The 18381-nt window shown below is 53.9% G+C and overlaps 1 protein-coding gene across 1 annotated transcript in view; it reads left to right on the top strand.

The window, feature by feature from the left end:
- LOC125337527 (transcription factor HIVEP3-like) overlaps positions 1–13221 on the top strand; it is a 244864-nt gene extending 231643 nt beyond the window's left edge. Inside the window, 4 exon segments of the mRNA XM_048327365.1 lie at positions 3239–3337; positions 8149–8687; positions 8689–9216; positions 11875–13221. Of these exon segments, the coding sequence (XP_048183322.1) occupies positions 3239–3337; positions 8149–8687; positions 8689–9216; positions 11875–12699 (1991 nt within the window). The 3' untranslated portion in view covers positions 12700–13221.
- Positions 13222–18381: the final 5160 nt, after the last annotated feature.

An 18381-nucleotide genomic window follows, 5' to 3' on the forward strand; every position in this document is an offset into this window, starting at 1 on the left:
CCTTGTAGGATCCAGGTCCGGCTTTCACTTAGGCAGAGTGGTGCTGATTTTACTGGAAATCTGCCGAAGGACTCGAGCAGCTTTCATCCTGCCAGCATTAATTAAGGGGTCAAAAAAAACCACAGACTGGAGGAAGAGCCCTGATAAGACAAATATCCTTGTCCTCCAGATTGCTCCCAGGATGATCACTCAGCTTCTCAGCTGGTGGGAAGCAGCATCCAGCTCTTCATTTCCTTCAAATGATGCAGAGGGGGCAGATGAGGATCTGGCCTGCTGAGTCTCCCTTCCCTGAAAGGATGCAGCACCCCAGTTCTGTTGGGATTTCTCCGGGAGTGTGTGCAGGATTTGCACCCCGAGCTTTGCAGGAGGATCTTGGCTTTACCTGGGGGGGATGAAGGAAGGGACAGAGCAGAGGAAAAAGAAGTTGAAGAGGAAGGAAAGTAAAGCTTGGAATGAGTTGGTGCTTTGGTGTTTGGGGTGAATTTGCTGGCACTGGGGGCTGGCAGTGCCTGGGCTGGGGAGGGAGGGAAGGCAGAAGCCACACACTGGGACAGAAAGGAGAACAGGAGCTGACACTGGTGGCTCCTGGCACAGCTTCTCAACCCCAGCGGCTGCTGAGGTGCAGGGAGGGCTCTGGGAGCCCTGCCCAGGTCCTGCAGCTCCACAGGGACAGGGGCCACTGGACCTTTGGACACCTGAGGTGGCCACAGTGGCCTCGGAGTGCCAGTGAGGAGTCCCCAAGCACGGCACCGAACAGCCCCCCTCTCCTCAGGAATTCCTGCTGTTGCCTCCTGGTGTTTCCAGAGCCGGGTGCTTGTGGCACAGAGGATTTCTGGGCTGCTTTTGGGGCTGGGGCCACACCAGAGCTCCAGGGGATGTCCCCTCCTGCTCTGCTGGATCCCCACATCAGCCCCTGCTCACAGCAGGCACTGCCCTGGGCTGGTTTTGTGTTTGTTGCCCTTGGGGTGACTCCAGGCAGGGATTTTGCTGTGCTGGCTGAGCGGGGATGGGGCATTTCTGCCAGCCGGGCTGTGAGGTGCCCTGCTGGGCGGGCGGCAGCACAGGGTGGATTTCAGCACGCTGACTCAATTTGTGTTTGTGCTGCTTTTCACTTCCAAAACCAAATTCCAGCTCCATGAGGCCGCAGTTTGGACTGGTTGGGTGCTTTTTTTTTCATTTTCAGGCAATGGTGATTCACTGGGAGCAGAGGTGGCCATGAGAACACACTTCTGGCTCACAGGGTGGGTTTGGGGCCACAGCAAAACTCCTGGTTTGGGGTGGAGAAAGAGGACTCTGATTTGGAGCAGGGAGCTGATCCAGGCCGGCCTCATCCTCACACCTGAGCGTCCTGACCATGGGGCTAAGGGGAATTAAACACGAGGCTTAAAAATAATAAATCTCTCTTACTTGGAGCTGTTTTGCTGCATTTAAATTATTAAACATCCCCTGGATCCACATCCAGCTTGGGTGCCAGCTACAGAGGGATATAGAGTCAGCCTTTGTCTCCCATGGTCTTCCCTGCTGGAGCTGCTCCATTTTGTATGAAATGGGCTGAAATCAATAATTCATGGGCTAAGGAGGAATCCAGGTGGCAGCTGGGTGGTTGTGGCACTCTCTGAGAGGTGAGGGCACCACGGGTAATGCTCTGCTCCAGCAAACAGTGGCTTTTTTATCCCAAATATCCAGAGCAGCAGCAGGAGAGGCTCAGAGAGACTCTCTGTGCTCCCACCAGCTCAGGGACTGGGCACTTTGGAGGGCAGGACCTCCATCCTCAGCTGGAGGTTGTAATAAAGTGGGAGAATTCAGTTTTTTCCTCTTTTTTTTTTTTTTTAATTGTTTGGTGAGAAAGCCAAGCCTGGTTCCCCTCAGTGCCCTCAGGTGTCAGTGGCAGCAAGGCTGAGGGCACAGCAGGGAACGGGCAACGCTCAGCCAGCGCTGGGAAATTCAAACATTCCTTCAGCAGGGCCCAGGTTTCTTCTCATCATCCCCTCAGCCCATAAATCCCTGGAAGCGTCCAGGGCCAGGCTGGATGAGGCTTGGAACAACTTGGAATAGTGGAAGGTGTCGCAGCCCGTGGGACTGGATGGGCTTTAAGGTCCATCCCAGTCGCAGTCTGGGATTTTAGGAAGAGCTGTCAGACAGGAAAGGGAAAATGGGACATTTCTGCTTGAATTCTCCTCCCTTCATTTCCTGTCTGTTCCCCCCCTCCGCCTGCTTCTCCCCCTCCAGCAAACGCTCCCCTTTGTTCAGCATTCCCTGGGCTAAAAGTCGGGTTAATTAGTGTCTAATTAACCTGCCTGTAGTGTGGGAGGTCGAATTAGAGAGGTGCTCTGTGGTGCCCAGGAGTTAGCCCACCTCCCTGTCCCAGAGCAGCCCCCAGTGACCTCCCATGTCATTCCCTCCCCCACGGGGGCTGCCCTTCCCAGAGATTCCTGAATTCCAGAGGGTGTCCAAGGCTCCTCCTGCTCAAGGAGCCGAGAGCTTTGGCCTGGTCCTTTGGTGCATTCCAGAGCACCTGAGCCATCCTTGTGGGGGAAAACGGGAATGTGGGGGGTTTTCCCTCTTGATGGCAGCTCAAACCCTCATTTCATCATGGAATGATAAAACCATTAAACCTGTTAAAGCCCTCCAATATCCTCCAGCCCAACCACTCCCTCCCTGCCCCGTGTCCTCAGGTGCCACATCCGCTCGTTTTTGGAACATTTCCAGGGTGGAACCGCTCTGCCCTGTGGTGCTGAGGATCCCCTCACCTCCAGGCAGGCAGGGCTGTGTTGGGATGAGGTTGGAGGTGATGCCACGCTGGGATGTGTTTCCCATCCCCGCTTTCCTGCCATTTTTCCTTTGATGCACCCTCACAGCTGAAAAAACCCAGGCCTTTTCTTCCCCCAGCCCCAAAACTGTGCCCCAGCAGTTTTTGCAGGCTGCAGAACACCTGAAGAGTCCCCCAGCACCTCCTGCTGCACCCCAGGGCAGCAGCAGAGGGAGAGAAGGGGGGACCTGGCCTTGTGTCACAGGGTATTTGCAGTGGGCAGGGCCTTGGGGACAGTCAGGGACCTTAGTCTGGTTCAGAGAGAGTTTTGGCTTGTGACTGCTGAGCTTGCAAAATGGGAAAAAAAAGGAAAAAAAGAAGAAAATACAAAAAATCTAAAAAAAAACCAAAAAAAAGAAAAAAAAAAGGGAAAAAAAGGGGGGAAAAGGAGCCATATTTGAGTAAAATACATTTTCTGCTTCTTTTCAGGGAATCTGACTAAACACATGAAGTCAAAGGCCCACAGCAAAAAATGTCAGGAGCTGGGCGTGTTGGTATCTTCACTGGTGGATCTGGAAGCCGAAGAAGGTAAAACCTTCCCCTTTCTAAAGCTGCTGTGGGTGCTGAGGGAGGGGCAGCATCCAGCCAGGGCCCAGCCCTGCTCTGCAGAACGTCCTGCCACAGATGGGAGCAGTTTTGTCCCCCCCAGGCTCCTTCCAGGGGTTTCTGTGTGCGTGGGGCCGTGCTGGGAGCTGCATCCGTGGGGGAAGTGTGAGCCTGGGTCTCCTTGCTGGGGGTTGGTGGTCCCAGAGGAATTTTCTGGCTTTAAGGGCTCTGGTTCTGTGCCTGCCTGAAGTTTTTGGTGGTGCAGGGATGGGCAGGGATGGGCAGAGCCGGTCCTGCTCAGTTCTCTGTGCGTGCATCCCAATAAACAGGGAATCTGCGGCATGAGAAGTCCTTGTTGGTATCCCAGGGTGTCTCTGCCATGCTCTGAAGGAGCTCGGGACTTTCGTGGCTCTGGAGGGAGTCTCCAAAGCAGCAAAATGAGACCCCCGAGGATCCCACCCCGAGGATCCCACCCCAAGGGCGATCCCAAGCCCCGAGGATCCCACCCCAAGGGCGATCCCAGCCCCGAGGATTCCATGCGCGAGGCTGTGCAGCCCCACCCTGGTGCTGCAACCACGGGCTGGAGGGTGAAGGGGAAAAAAACCATTCCTGGCAGCCTGGATTGGGGTCTGGGGGATGCTTTATCACTCCAAGTGCTGAATGTGAGCGTGGGGGTGGCCCTTTGGCAGCCCTGCAGGCCGGGGGGCTGTTCCTGCACCAGGCAGACGCAGGTGGTGCTTTGCTCTGCCCTTCCCGCAGGAGGGTACAGCCAAAACCCAGCCAGGGATTTTGCGGTTGTCATCCCGAGGGAGAAGTGTTGGTGTGGTGTGAACAGCAGGACGGGGAGGCTCCTGCCGTGGAACATCGCTGGAGAGCCCTTTCATCCCAGGGACTCACATAAAATAATTGATTAACTGAGATCTGTCCCTGCTCTCACACCCCCTTTTGGTGTTGCTTCAGCAGATCCCTAAAGCCACGGAGCTGCTCCAGGGCTGGAGCCCCTCTGGAGCCGGGCTGGGAGAGCTGGGAGAGAGGAGAAGGCTCCAGGGAGAGCTGCGAGCCCTTGCAGGGCCTAAAGGGGCTCCAGGAGAGCTGCAGAGGGACTGGGGACAAGGGATTCAGGGCCAGGAGCCAGGCAATGGCTTCCCAGTGCCAGAGGGCAGGGCTGGGTGGGATCTTGGGCAGGAATTGTTCCCTGGCAGGGTGGGCAGGGGCTGGCATGGAATTGCCAGAGCAGCTGGGGCTGCCCCTGGATCCCTGGCAGTGCCCAAGGCCAGGCTGGACATTGGGGCTGGAGCAGCCTGGGACAGCGGGAGGTGTCCCTGTCCATGGCAGGGGTGGGATGGGATGGGATTTAAGGTCCCTCCAACCCAAACCATTCCATGATCAAAGCCAGGAAGGGGGAGCAGGAAGGTGAATCCCAAGGGTTCATTTCACACTTGGGAAAGAACGACTGTTACTTTACACCCTTCCATCATAGAACCAATTCATCCCGGTGTGTGTCACTGTTGGAGACCCGCAAATCCAGCGTCCTATTTACGCTCCGTGGAGCTGCAGCCTTCTGAGGACACAGGGGCTCCTTTCAGCAGCTCAGGGCAGTGCTTCCAGTCCTGACTTCCCTGGTCATTCATCCCTGGATCACTCAGGGTTAATGCACCCAGCGTTGTTGTGGAAGTCGGGATGGGTGAAAGCTTGGGAAAAGGAGTTCTGTCAGGTGATGGCCTCATGGAAAGAGGAATTCTAAGGAAGGTCCCCTGGCATGCCCAGGGCAGCTGGGAGAGCTCTCAGCCCAAACCACGGCCCCATCAGCTGGGGGGCTCTGCCTTGGCCATCACTCAGTCACTGACCCCTCCCTGCCTGAGGCTGCCGGGGAGGGTCTCCCCTCCAGGTGTTGGTTGGCTGCAGAGCTGCCCCTGGAGTGTGTCTGGACTTTGTGCAAGCAATCCGTGTGAATTTGGGATTTGGAGCCCATTTCTTGCTCCCGTTGCTGCCGAGCCCCTGTGTGGGTGTTCAGGAGGTGCACAAAGGTGCCCTCGGGAGGGCTGGGATCACAGGAGGTTTCCTTTTGTTCCTCCCAGCTTCCCTCCCACCTGGTCAAAGCCAACACTGGACTTCTGCTGGAAATGGGAATATTCTGCTCTGTGAGCAGAGAGGCCCATTGCTCACAAATGTCGAGTAAATACTGAATACAGCAGCCAGGGAGATGGGCAGAAAATGGGATTTTGTCCTCTAGTGGTCAGGGCTGTTTGGATGGATGAGAAAATAACCCAGGAATGACAGAAAGGTGCATGAGAAATCCAAGATCCAGCTGTGACCGCAGCCCCCGTTCTCAGGGCGAGGGGCTGCAAAGCGCCCTCCCCTGTGTCCTCTCTCTTCCTTGCAAAGAGGCTCAGAACCAGAACTAAAAGTACTGTTTTAATTAAATAATAATAATAATAATAATAATAATGGCTCCAATTTCCACATGACACAAAGCAGCACAGGAAGGTTGCCGTGCTTTCCTCTGGGGGCAGGCGGGGAGGGAGCAGCCGTTCCTAAAACTCCCTGGATTATTTTAAACCGGAGTTGTATTTCACTTGATTGTTTGTATTTCTATTTAAGGGGCAGCAGAAAGCAAGGGGTGTTACTATAAAAGGAGATTGGAGTAGAATTCCTCACTCCTGCCTGGGCTGGGCTCGGTGGGATGGCACCATTTGGGGAGGATAAATAACACGCACGCAATGAAATGCAACCTCAGACAAAGCTGTCAGCAGGACACATTCCCACTAATTCCCTCTCTCCTTCCTTCCTCCATTCCTCCCTCCCTGCCCTGCCCTTTCTCTCCCCACGAGCCCAGCAGGATGAATTTTGGAAGCCCGGGCTCAGGGATGGTGTCAGGAGGCCAAAGCGGATCCCTGGGGCTGTCCCGGGACTCGCTGAGATGTTTCCCTTGCTGGAATTCGTGGTGGCAAATGCAAACAGCTCCCCCAGTTTGGGGCTGGCTTCACTTTCCCTTCGCTCCTGACCCTGACCCTGCTCTGTCCCGGCCGGGGCAAAGAAAGGAGAGCACCAGGACAAGGCACAGCTCCTGTCTGTCCCCAACCCCAAAACCGGAGTCAGGGGCTGGCTCACAGCTCGGCCAGTGAAACGCGTTCCTCTTCCAAGCAGGAAATATGCACGGCTCAGCCTACAGCTGGGAGTTTGGAATAATATTTGTTCTGAGCTCAGCTCCTCTGGGAGTTTGCAAAGAGCCCAGGCCCAGCATCCCCCCATCACGGCGGAGGATTTCACAATGTGAGCCAGAATCCCTCCCCGTGGAGAGCTGCTGGGACAGCTCTGCCTTCAGGGACTGCTGCAGGGATGTTTTGCGTGGATATTGGAGGGATAGATGAGATGCTCCTTTCTGTTCCCGGTTTCAGGCAGGCTCTTGGGTGGATTATCAGCCATGGGAAAATCCATGTGACTGGGAATGCCAATCGCTTCGTGAGCAGCTCCTTGTAGGGCCCTGGCGTTCAAAATAAACCCAATTAGTCCTTTTAGTCCCTCACAGGGACTCCGTGCTGTGCGGCCGTGTCCCCTCTGGAGCCACCCTGGCTGCTGCAGCAGGTTCGGCCCAGCTCGGCTCCCTTTAATGCCCCCTCCAGCTGGTGCTGCTGGCAGTGGCACCTCTGAACGGGGACCTGTTCCAGGCTGGGCGCAGGAGGAGCCGTGTCCCGGGCTGAAGCGATGCAATTTGTCACACACAGGTGTCACAGCAGCACCCGGGCCACGCCGGGATCCGAGCGTGTCCCAGCAGCTCCGCTGCATCTCCGGGCGCCTGGCGCGGGCACAGCTGAACATTTCCAGCCCCTCCGGAGCAGGGGGACCCGCGGCCCTGGCAGGGCGGTTCTGCTGAGCTGCAGTGACATCCAGTGGCTGTTCCCGACGGACCTGTCCTGCTGCCAGCAGCCCTGTGCATCTGCCAGGGGAAAAGCAGATTTTTCTCTGAGCGTTGAAAGCTCGGTACCCAGCCCCGAAAGCTCCTGCTGGCCCTTCAAGCAGCAGAGAGATGTGGTTTCACCTGCAGAAATATTTTAAATCCTGTAAAATTTGCTTTTTTTATCCTCCTCACTGCCCCCAAGCTCTGATTTACAAAGCCCCAAATCCTCTGCCCCACAGAAGCCTCCGAACCACAGCTGGAATTTATCCTACCACAGGAAAATCCACAGAGGTTCCTTCCACCCTGTTGTTCGATTTTTAGAGAAAGCCTAAAAAGCCTTGCTGGAAAGCCTAAAGCCTAAAAGCCTAAAAATCCAGGCAGGAAAAGGCCCAACAGGTGGAGCTGGCCATATTTTGGCAACTGTGGGTATTCTGGAGTCGCCACTGCCACAAATAATCATCAAACTCCACTGAAGGATGGGGGTGCTGCTGTTCTCATCTATTAAAGGGTTGGTTTTTTTTGCATTTTAGAGCAAATCAAGAGTGTGGCAGGTGCCCAGCAGGGCCTGAGGGCTGTGGGTGCTGACAGAGCTGGAACTGAGGTGGAGTGGGATTCACTGGGATCTACTGGGATCATCAGCAGGGCAGCTGGCAGGGAGGGCAAGGCTGCAGCTTCAAAGCAGGAGATGATCAGACCTAGGAAACAGCTGGGTCCTGTCTCCTCCAGTGCCCTTAGAGCTTGTGAGCAGATTTAGCACAAAAATAGCCCCTTACAGGTGTTTTAGGGGCAGATTTAGCACAAAAATAGCCCCTTACGTGTGTTGTAGGGGCAGATTTAGCACAAAAATAGATCCTGAACGTGTGTTTTACACTCTCTGTTTCGTGTTTGCCTCCAGGAACCAGTGAAGACCTTTTCCAGGACTCTGAGGGGCGGGAGGGATCTGAGCCCATCGAGGAACACCAGTTTTCAGACCTCGAGGAATCCGACGACGATGACGACAATGAGGACGAGGAAGACGAGGAGGAAGAGGAGAGCCAAGACGAGCCAGCCCTGAAGCTGCCCGAAGGCAAACACGGCACCCTCCTGCTGCACTCCTCAGGGGGCTCCCCATCTTCCCAAGAGGAAGGCACTGACACGGCACCATCCACAGCTCGAGAAGCTGCTTCCAGCACCCCGAAAGCGGGGGAAGGCCAGCAGGCCTCCTCCTCCTCCTCCTCAGGGCTGGAAAGCAAGTGGTCAGCAGACAGCAGCGACGTTGCTGTGTGCCACAGCTTCTTGAGCCTCCACAGACCAGCTTTGACCTCCACCGAGCACTTGGCTCCTGCTGAGAGAGAGTCTGTCACGAGGCCACCGATGTCCTTGGCCATGGACCTGTCGACCTCCAAAGACACCTCCCCGAGGAAAAGGTGGTCCCCGAGCCAGGACGGTGGCAGAGGGGGGTGGCAGCAGCAGACCAATGATAGCGAGGAAGCACTTACTGACCAAAAACGAAACCTCCCCCAAACGCTTCTCCCCCACGGCAGAGCTGTCCTCCCTGAGGTGCCTGTCCCCAGGGAGGGGGCTGTCCCCCTGCCAGCGCCTCTCTCCCAGGAGGGAGGCGTCTCCCCTGAGGTGTGTGTCCCCAAGGCTCGAGCTGTCGCCCAGCAGGCACCTGTCCCCCCGGAGGGAGCTGTCCCCGAGGACAGCCCTCCCCCCAGACGGAGAAGTGTCCCCTGGCAGGCACTCGTCGCCCAGCAGAGAGATGGCATCCCTGAGGTACTTCTCCCTGAAGAAAGTCTTGTCTCCAGGCTGCTTGGAGCTGTCCAGGTATCCATCCCCTGGGAAAGAGGACGTGCCTGGCACCAGCAAATCAGCGGAGGACAAAGTTCCAAGCTCCTACCAAGCCCAGCCCGGGATGTTCTCTTCGATGCCTCTACCTCACAGGTTCTTTGGCAAAAACTTACAGCTCTACGAGTCCAAGCTGGTAAGTCCAGAGCCCTGCTGCCCTCTGCTCCCCACAGGGTGTTCTCTGGTCGGGTTTTTGGTGAAGGCTGTGATGCAGAAGTGCACAGGGACAGGGGACAGCAGTGGGTTTTGCACCCATTTGGGTCCTGCCCTTCTCAGCTGGAGAGAAATAAAGTTATCCCTTCTCCGAGGGGTTATTCCCACCCCTGGGCCAGCCAGGCCTGCTGGGACAATCAGCAAGGACAACCTCTTAATGATTAATTGTCACTTAGAGCCTTTTTGTTCCTGGGAATTTCATTCCCATCCCTGAGGTTTCCCCGGCTGGGGTGGAGCTGTGACCATTTTCCACTGGTCAGTGACCTGAGGCAGCTCAGAGGCAGCCCTGGCTGAGCCCTGTGTCCACCCACAGCCAGCTCTGCTGGGGGAGCTGCTGAGAAAGGTTTGTTTGGACATCTCTCATTTCATCTGGCTTCTCTCTTCAGCACAGCGAGGGGGTTCCCACTGGGCCCAGAACATTATTTAATCTCTCTGCTGGAGATCCTGTGGGTGAAGGGAACTCACCCGTTCCTGTGCTGCAGGCAGATGGATGTGGGCTTTGGTGGAATATTCCCCCTTCCTGCAGGAGTGCCGGGCTCTGCTGTCAGTTGTGCTGATGAACGTGAGATCCACTCGCTGTGGGGAGAGACTCCAGCCCTCAGGGACTGCCCTGGGGAGAGAGAGGCCTTTAGAGAGCCCCTGCCACCCTAGGTACTGAGCCAGGGCTTCTGCAGACCTTTCTCCCATGCCCATGACAATCTTCTGTCCTCCTTCCTCCTCCTTTCCACTCTGAGCCTTTGTCTCACCTTCTCAGAGACTTTATTTTAGGCCCAACTTTGGCTTTCTTTAATGCCGTTTCCCTCTCCTGTCAATTCACATCTCATGGTGAATCTCAGGGCTCTGGGAACGCCCATCCTTCAGCTCTTCTGTCAGGATAACTTTCTGCTGCCTCTGCTTGGAGCAAATCCCCTCAGCTCCCAAATCCACAGTAGGAGACAATGATTGAAGCCCTGCTTGTCTGCCATTCCCACCTTTGTTCACTTCTACCTTTTGGCTTCATTTTCCTGCTCCTTTTCTGCACCCAGAGCCACCACTGTTGATTTTCCATGTGCCTCCAAAGCAACAGCAAAAAACCTGAATGGAAAACTTCCTGTTTACCAGCATGATGGACAGCTGGGCTTTCATTGCAAAATTAACATTCCTGCTAAGGCCACAAGAGACAGAAAGACCAGAGGAGGATTTGTCAGATCCCAAACAGGGCTTGAGGATGATCTTAGCTCGGTTTCAGTGTCAGGCTCTGCCAAGTCTCACCACGACCATCTCTCCTCCCACAGGCCCTTGCTTAGGGCAGTCTCTCCTTGTGGTGATTGTTGCACCACTGAAATATTTGTTTGGGGTTTCCCAGCATCCCTAAAGTGATTTAGCCAAGACTTCCTGTGGATAAGTGACAGTGTTTGACCTTGTCCCTGCTGACCCTACCTTTGGTGGCTCTTCCTTTTTCTCTTTCCTGTTCTCTTTTGCCGCTTTCCTCTGCCGCCTCTTCAGAGATCCAGCTCACAGGATCAGGGAGTTATTCCCCATAATCCTACAAAGAAATGTGCCCTCCTCACACGTGGATCCTCACATTTTATCTCCAACCCCATCTTAATGGAAAGTTGATTTCAGTTTCTGTTGCTTCCTCTTCTTGGGAGTCCTGTGCAGGGATTTAGTCGTAACCTCATCACTAATTAATCCGTTTCTGTTTAGCCACATATCTCTCCATGATGTACGTTAGGAAACTATGGGAAGCACCGAGAGAGAAAGAGGAAAAGGTAAAATGTAGGGTCGGAACCCTTGATTTGCACAGAGCACCCCGTGAGGGTGGTGGTGGGGACCCGCTGCTGGGCGTGCCAGAGTTGGTGCCGCCTCTCACTGGAAGCATCCCTGCACTCAGCAGCTGCGAGGATGCGATCCTGCTTTAGGAAAGCACAGTCAAACCAGACAAATAAATAAATTAATTAATAACCTCATTCTGGGCTCTCGGGAACCCCCTGCACTGACAGGGATCCGAAGCAGCTCGGCTGGCAGCAAACACTGGCGTCCTCTGCCAGCATTTCCGAGGCAGCTCTGAGAGCAGGACGAGGGGTGATGGTTTTAAACTAAAAGAGGGGAGATTCAGATTGGATTTAAGGAGGATGTTTTTTACTCTGAGGGTGGTGAGGCCCTGGCACAGGGTGCCCAGAGAAGCTGTGGCTGCCTCTGGATCCCTGGAAGTGCCCAAGGCCAGGTTGGACATTGGGGCTTGGAGCAACCTGGGATAGTTAAAGATGTCCCTTGCCATGGCAGGGGGTTGGACGAGATGACCTTTAAAGGTCCCTTCCAACTAAAGAATTCTCTGCTTTTATAATGATCCAGGCCTAAGCCAAATCCCTGGATCTGTTCCCCAACACACCAGGGGCATATTTGTACCCAGAAGGGAAACGCTGTGGTTTTTGCTGCTCTCACCTTAACGGTTTGGGGCTCCACATCTCCCTCAGTTGATTGACCTCCCTCAGATCCGAATAAAACGCTAACCCCAGTCCTTGCACTGAGCATTGCTGCTGCTGAGGCCATCACTCGTGTGCCGCACTGACCCAGCTCTTTCTTTTCCCCCCCGGCACAGAAGATGGAACCCCGCAGCCTGCCCTGCTCCCCTGGCACCCCGCAGCCCGCGTGCCCCCGGCCCCTGCAGGCCCCTCATGACCTCCACGCTCCCGGCCGAGGGGAGGAGAATGTCTTCAGCCACCTCCCGCTGCACTCGCAGCAGCTCGCCAGGACCCCGTACCCCATGATCCCCATTGGGGGCATCCAGATGGTGCAGGCCAGGCCCAGCACCCACGCCAGCCTGGTGCCCGGCCCCGTGCTGTCCCTCCAAGGGGGACACTTCGCCTCTGCAGCCAGCGGCCTCGCCCAGCCCAGCCGGGCTCCCGGGAGGGACGAGGAGCCCCAAACCCCTCCAGAGCCGTCATCGGCGTCCGTGTCCCCCGTTGCGAAGGTCTCCAAGTACACCCTGTCCCCGGAGCCGGCGGGTGCTGGCTTCTCAGAGGAGAAGATGAGGACTAGTGAGCTCCAGCAGGAGCAGGAGGAGCACAAGCCCGCGGCCAAGGCCGAGCCCAGCCCGGCGGAGCAGACGGGGCCCTCGGTGTCCCCAGCCAGCCCCAGCATCCCCCAGGAGCCCTCTCCGGAGCCCTCGGCCAGCGGGGATGACCCCTCCAAACCCACGGGCAAGCAGCAATCGGGCAGCTCGAGCACCCCTCCGGAACCACCCTGCACTTTCATCTCAGCCGTCCCCTCGCTGGAACCCCCCCCCGGCCACCCCCAGGCCCAGCCCTGCTCCCTGCGCCCCAGGAACCTCTCCGGAGAGCCCGGCGCGAGCAGCCCACACCCAGAGCACTCCGATTTAGGTCAAACTCACAAAAAGGTGGATGAAAACACGGGAAGTACTTAAGCCTCCGCCAGCTGTTCCACCTTTAGGCTTCCTCTGTAAAATCAACAGACATTTTCAACACTATTTCCTTTAGTATAATCATAAGAAGCACTCTAGTGGATGACCAAACCCATGGAAAATTCCTGGTTTTCTTTGTCCCAGTCTGGTATTATCTCCACATGTATGCAGTTACTTGTGCCTTTTTCTATACCTTTTGTTGCTTGAAATGTACAAAACTGTTTGAGGCTGTGAATATTTTTTTAGAGTTTTTTGGAAAGGGGGTTTGTTAGACCTTGTCTTTTTTGCCATTTAAGTGTGCGTAATCCTGGGCCTGAGAGACGCAGAAAGGAAAGGGTTAAGCATTTTAAAGAGGAAGAAGATGCACTGAAAACAAAAGCAAAACAGAGAAAAAAAACCTTTTTTTTATATTGATTAAACAATTAAAAAAAAAAAAAAAGAGAAAAAAACCCCAAACCCTTGCTCCTGTGTACAGAAGTTTATGATTCGTATTTATTACATGCTTTATTTAATTCTTGCAAAGTGCTTGGTTGGTTTTTTGGTTGTTTTTTTTCCCTCGCATCCCTATGGTTGTGCTTTAAACAGTTGAAACTGCTTTACATTTGAAAAACGTGTTTACCCTGACCTTGTGACTGAAAGTAGCACTTCCTTGAGCAGGGGAGGTTCCTTGTTGGCAGGGAGAGAAGTTGTCCCTCGAAAAGAGGAAAACGAACCGCGAGCAGCCCTCCCTCCTGCAGAACCCAGCAAAGCACTTTTCTAAAAAAAAAAGAAAAAAGAGACAAAAAAAACCTTAAAAAACCTAAAAAAAAAAAAAAAAAAAAAGAGTTCTTCTTCAAAGATTTACCTGCGAGAAGGTAGGAATGTATGGAATGTAGAGCCCGTGCCAGGAAGGGTCTCTCGCTGGACGAGCCTCCTGCTTTGCTTTAATCCTCCCGCGGTGCCCGGCAAAGCCCTGCCCGTGCCTGAGCCCTCCCTGGGCCGGGGGAGCCTCTGCAAACCCTCGCCCGGTGCCCCAGGGGAGGAAACCCAGCCTTGAAACCCTTTCTCTCCCTCCGGCATGTTGAGTTGTGGACAGGCTCCCCTCATCCCATCCCATCATCATCCCATCCCATCCCCTCATCCCATCCCATCCCATCCAATCCCATCCCATCCCATCCCATCCAATCCCATCCCATCCCATCCAATCCCATCCCACCCCACCCCATTCCCTCATCCCATCCCACCCAATCCCATCCCATCCAATCCCACCTCCCCATCCCATCCCATCTCATCCCACCCGATCCCATCGCATCCCATCCCCCATCCCATCCCATCCCATCGCATCCCATCCCATCCCCTCCCATCCCCTCATCCCATCCCATCCCATCTCATCCCACCCCAGTCCCTCATCCCATCCTACCCCATTCCCTTATCCCATTCCCTCATCCCATCCCATCCCATCCCACTCCATTCCCTCACCCCATCCCATCCCTTCATCCCATCCCACCCCATCCCATCCCACTCCATTCCCTCATTCCATCCCACCCCATTCCCTCATCCTATCTCATCCACCCCACCCCCATTCCTTCATCCCATCCCACCCCACCCCATCCCACCCCACCCCACCCCATCCCACCCCACCCCATCCCATCCCATCCCATCCCATCCCATCCCATCCCATCCCATCCCATCATCCCATCCCATCCCCTCATCCCATCCCATCCCACCCCATCCCATCCCATCCCACCCCATCCCATCCCATCCCATCCCATCCCATCCCATCCCATCCCATCCCATCCCATCCCATCCCACCCCATCCCATCCCATCCCCTCATCCCATCCCACCCCACCCCACCCCATCCCACCCCATCCCACCCCATCCCACCCCATCCCACCCCATCCCATCCCACCCCATCCCACCCCACCCCACCCCACCCCAGGCTCGCTCCTGGCTGCTTTGGCCCCGCTGAGCCCCAGGGCTGCGGGAGGGCTCCGGGCTCTGCTCCTCCGCTGGGGCTCTCGGTGACTCCGGCTCTCGTTCTCACCTTTCTTTCTTTATTCAAGCGGCACACCCCCCAGCTCAGCCCTTCTGGTGCAGACGGGCCCCGTTTTTGGGTGGTTTTGGGTGATAAAAACATTGATGCTGAACGGTGAATGCTTGCAAAATCAGCTTGTTATGCATGCGCAGCAGCTTTTTCCAGAGCAGATTTTTTGGGACGAGCATCCCTGGCAGAGCAAAGGCCTCAACTGCCAAATCCGATACCAAATCCAGAGCGACCCCCGACGGAGCCTTCCCTCTGTCACAACTTTTTAAACCACAAAGCTTCAAGACGTTTGCCCCAGCAGGTCCTTTACTACTTCAGAGGGTTTTCTGGTCTATGGAATCTGTACAAACCTCTTTTTTTTTTTTCCTTATTTTAACAAAAAAAAGAAAAAAAATTAAAAAAAGAAGAAAAAAAAAAGAAATTAATATAAATATTTAACCAGTGGACCAGTTCTTTCTTCTTTCAGAGCTGTTCCAGTTTATCGGGTACGTAATACACTTTTTAAAAAACAAAAAAAAAAAAAAAAAAAACCTAAATAAAAGGAATCAAATAAAACCCTGAATAAGAACATATTTCCTTGCCAGACTTGATGAGCTATGAACTGTTCCCGATTCACGGGCAAAGAATAGAAATTTTTTAATAATATTCTGTCATTTTTTCTATTTTTTTTTTCTCTTCTCATAAAGGGAATTAAGTACAAAAAGAGATATCATGGAAATACCATTAAGGCTGTGACACTGACCAAAACAACTCCCAGACCCCATTTATCCCCTAATTAGCACTTCTATCAGGTTTCCCTTTTTCCCATCTCCCCGTTTTTGGCCCCAAGCCTGGAAGCTGCTCCTGTTCGCAGATCCCGAGGCAGGAGCAGGGGCTGGAGCTCGGCTCAGTGGCGCAGCTCCGTTTACTCGAGCTCTTAAGCACCAGCTTAAACCCCACTCAGGCTTTAAGTGCGTGCTTAATATGTGCTTAATCCCAGGGTGAATGGGAGTGGAGTGCTCTGGTGTGGGCAGCCTTGGAAACCACCCATGAAATCGAGCGACTTCCCTGATTTCAGCCACTTTCTGCCCCTTGTCACGCTCTTAACTTAATCCAAGGTAGCTTTTTGTATTTAATTTTACACACACACACATATATATATGTATGTATGTATGTGTTACATAACAATCCTGCAGCAGCTGTGTCTGGTTTTTTGGTGTATTTGCCATCAGTTTTGGGCTAGATCAAATCTGCTCAGCTTCTTTCTCTGCCTGCATTTCAATCCTTAACCTATTTCAAGGATTTGTGTGGATGTTTTTTTTCCCTCCTCCGTCATTTGTGGAAAGGGCGGGGGGGGGGGGGGGGGGGTCATTTGTGGAAAGGGGAGGGGGGGAAGCCCCAAGAAAACCCAGAAGTCTTAATTATTGATTTTTTTTTTGCTGTTGTTGTGGGGGTTTATTATTGTCATTATCAGGATTTTTGAAGCTCTCCCAGCAGCTCGATGCTTTCTGCATCTCAGCTGCGGAGCATCGGGGCAGTGGGAATGTGTAACCATCCGGATCCCTTCACCCGGGGCCAAAAAATAGACCAGGAAACGGAGTTTGGGAAAGGGCTGAGGCGCTCCCGGGGACATTCCCTGCCCGGATCCCATCCCTACCCCCGGCAGCCACGGAGCGGGGCAGGCAGGGACCGCTGCAAACTCAGGAGACGGGCACAAAAACTGAGTCCCAACCCAGTTTGGCTTCTCTGGCTGGGGTGCAATGGTGCTTCACGCTGTACCCAAGGGGTGAGAAGGCTCCCCCCAAAATAACTAACTGCTAATTAAGGGCTAATGGTCGCACTGCCAGCTCAGAGCTCCGCGGGAGGGACCCGCAGCCCGCCAGCACCAGCATCTCTGTCTGCGGGCAGGGCGGGTCCCGGGCAGCCCAGCCGCGCTGGAGCCACCTGGGACCCTGGGCAAAAGTGTTTCCTCTGCCAAGGAGCACAGGAATGTCACTCCCGGGATTTTAATAGGGCTGGGGTTATTCCAGCCCTCACCGGTGGCTGTCGTTCCCCCCTGGATCCCCCTTTGGTTTCCCTGTGTCACCCTCGGTGAAAGCTGATTGCTGCTCGCAGCTTCTCCTGTCACTCTGAATGTCTGCTCTGCCTGCAAAGCAGGGATGGAAAACCCCATTTTGCTTCCCGCAAGGGCTGCAAGGGTGGCTCTGTTGCGTTGCAGAGCCCTTGGCAGGATTATCTGCCAGAGAATGTATTAATAATGCAAATAGGCAAATGAAAAAGCAGACCCCAGCCCTTCCTTTTCAGCAGCAGGTGGAAATAAACCCCCCCCGCTTTTCTCATGGCAGAGCTCCTCCAGTTTATAACCCATGAGGGCACACAGCCTGGCTGCTCCTCTGCTGTGTGGCTGCTCCATCGGCCCCGGTCCCGCTGGGATATTTCCCTCCCAGCTGAGCTCTTTGGGTGGCTCCCATCCATGCAGCTCCGGGATCACACACAGATGCTCCAGCAGCCAGAAATCCTCCTGCACACAGAGGACTTGGCCCAAGCTCTGGAATCACTCCTGGATGCTGTTCTTATGCCAGGACTGACATCCAGGGCTCAGAAAGCTCTTGGACCTTAAGCTCGAGCATCTCTGGAGTTTCAGGAACTCCTTTGTGCTGCAGCATGGATTTAGCTCCTAAATTGAGCTCGAGGTCTTGCAGGGCCAAGCAGACCATGGGATGAGGCGAGGGGGCAGCTGGCTCCCCAAAACCCCCCCAATCCTCGAGGCAGAGCTCTGCCAGCTTTGGTTTTTCCCAGGTCCTTTGCTGGATACCCAGGAGCTGCAGCAGGGAACAAAACCATGACGGAATAGCTGTGAATTTCCAGCTTTTGACTGAGAAATGCAGTTCCTCACCTGCCCCTAAGGGGTGACATCCCAGCCCTGGTGTCCCTAATGTCCCACCAGTCCCAAGCCTCGCTCTGATCCCAAATCCTGCCCAGCCCTGTCTGAGCTGCCGGGTCCCTCTGGGGCAGGAGAGCCTCTGGCAGAGCAGGTAATTCCCACCCGTGTCCACCCAGAGCATCCCAAATCCTTCCTGCCAGGGCTGGGGCTCTGCCTCCCCCTCCCCAACAACTCTGCAGCTTTCCCTGCCCTGGGTTTTATCCAAAATCCACAGAGACAGCACCTGAACAAGCAATATCCTTGGAGAAGTCATCCAAATTATCCCAATTTCCATGCAAAATCCTCCAGGATTTGATCTAGCACTTCCCTGCTCTCCTTGCTTTTCCTCTGCTCACCATCTGCTTTTCTGGGTTTTTTTCCTTTCCTTTTAACATTTCTATTGCACAGTATTTACAAATAAAAGCGTATTGTAAATTATTTACAAAAAAATAAAAACAAAACAAAAAAAAAAAACAAGAAAGAAACAATTTAAAAACATCAGTCCTGATGGCATAAAACCAATCTGTTTTCATTACTGAGATATGATGGCACTTACGATCACTTTAGTAAATGTAATGTAAAAAATAATGAATAATAATAATAATGAATAATAATAATAATGTGTACGCAAATTTAATATACATGGTCTCATGTAAGATAAATATTTGCCTTTTTTTCTAAAAGGTGTATGTATTCTGTAAGTGGAATAGTCTGTAGAAAGTTTCTATATGTTCTTAAAATGGCAATACATTCCAAAAA

The sequence above is a fragment of the Corvus hawaiiensis genome, chromosome 23, assembly GCF_020740725.1.
Source record: "Corvus hawaiiensis isolate bCorHaw1 chromosome 23, bCorHaw1.pri.cur, whole genome shotgun sequence".
Taxonomy (NCBI): domain Eukaryota; kingdom Metazoa; phylum Chordata; class Aves; order Passeriformes; family Corvidae; genus Corvus; species Corvus hawaiiensis.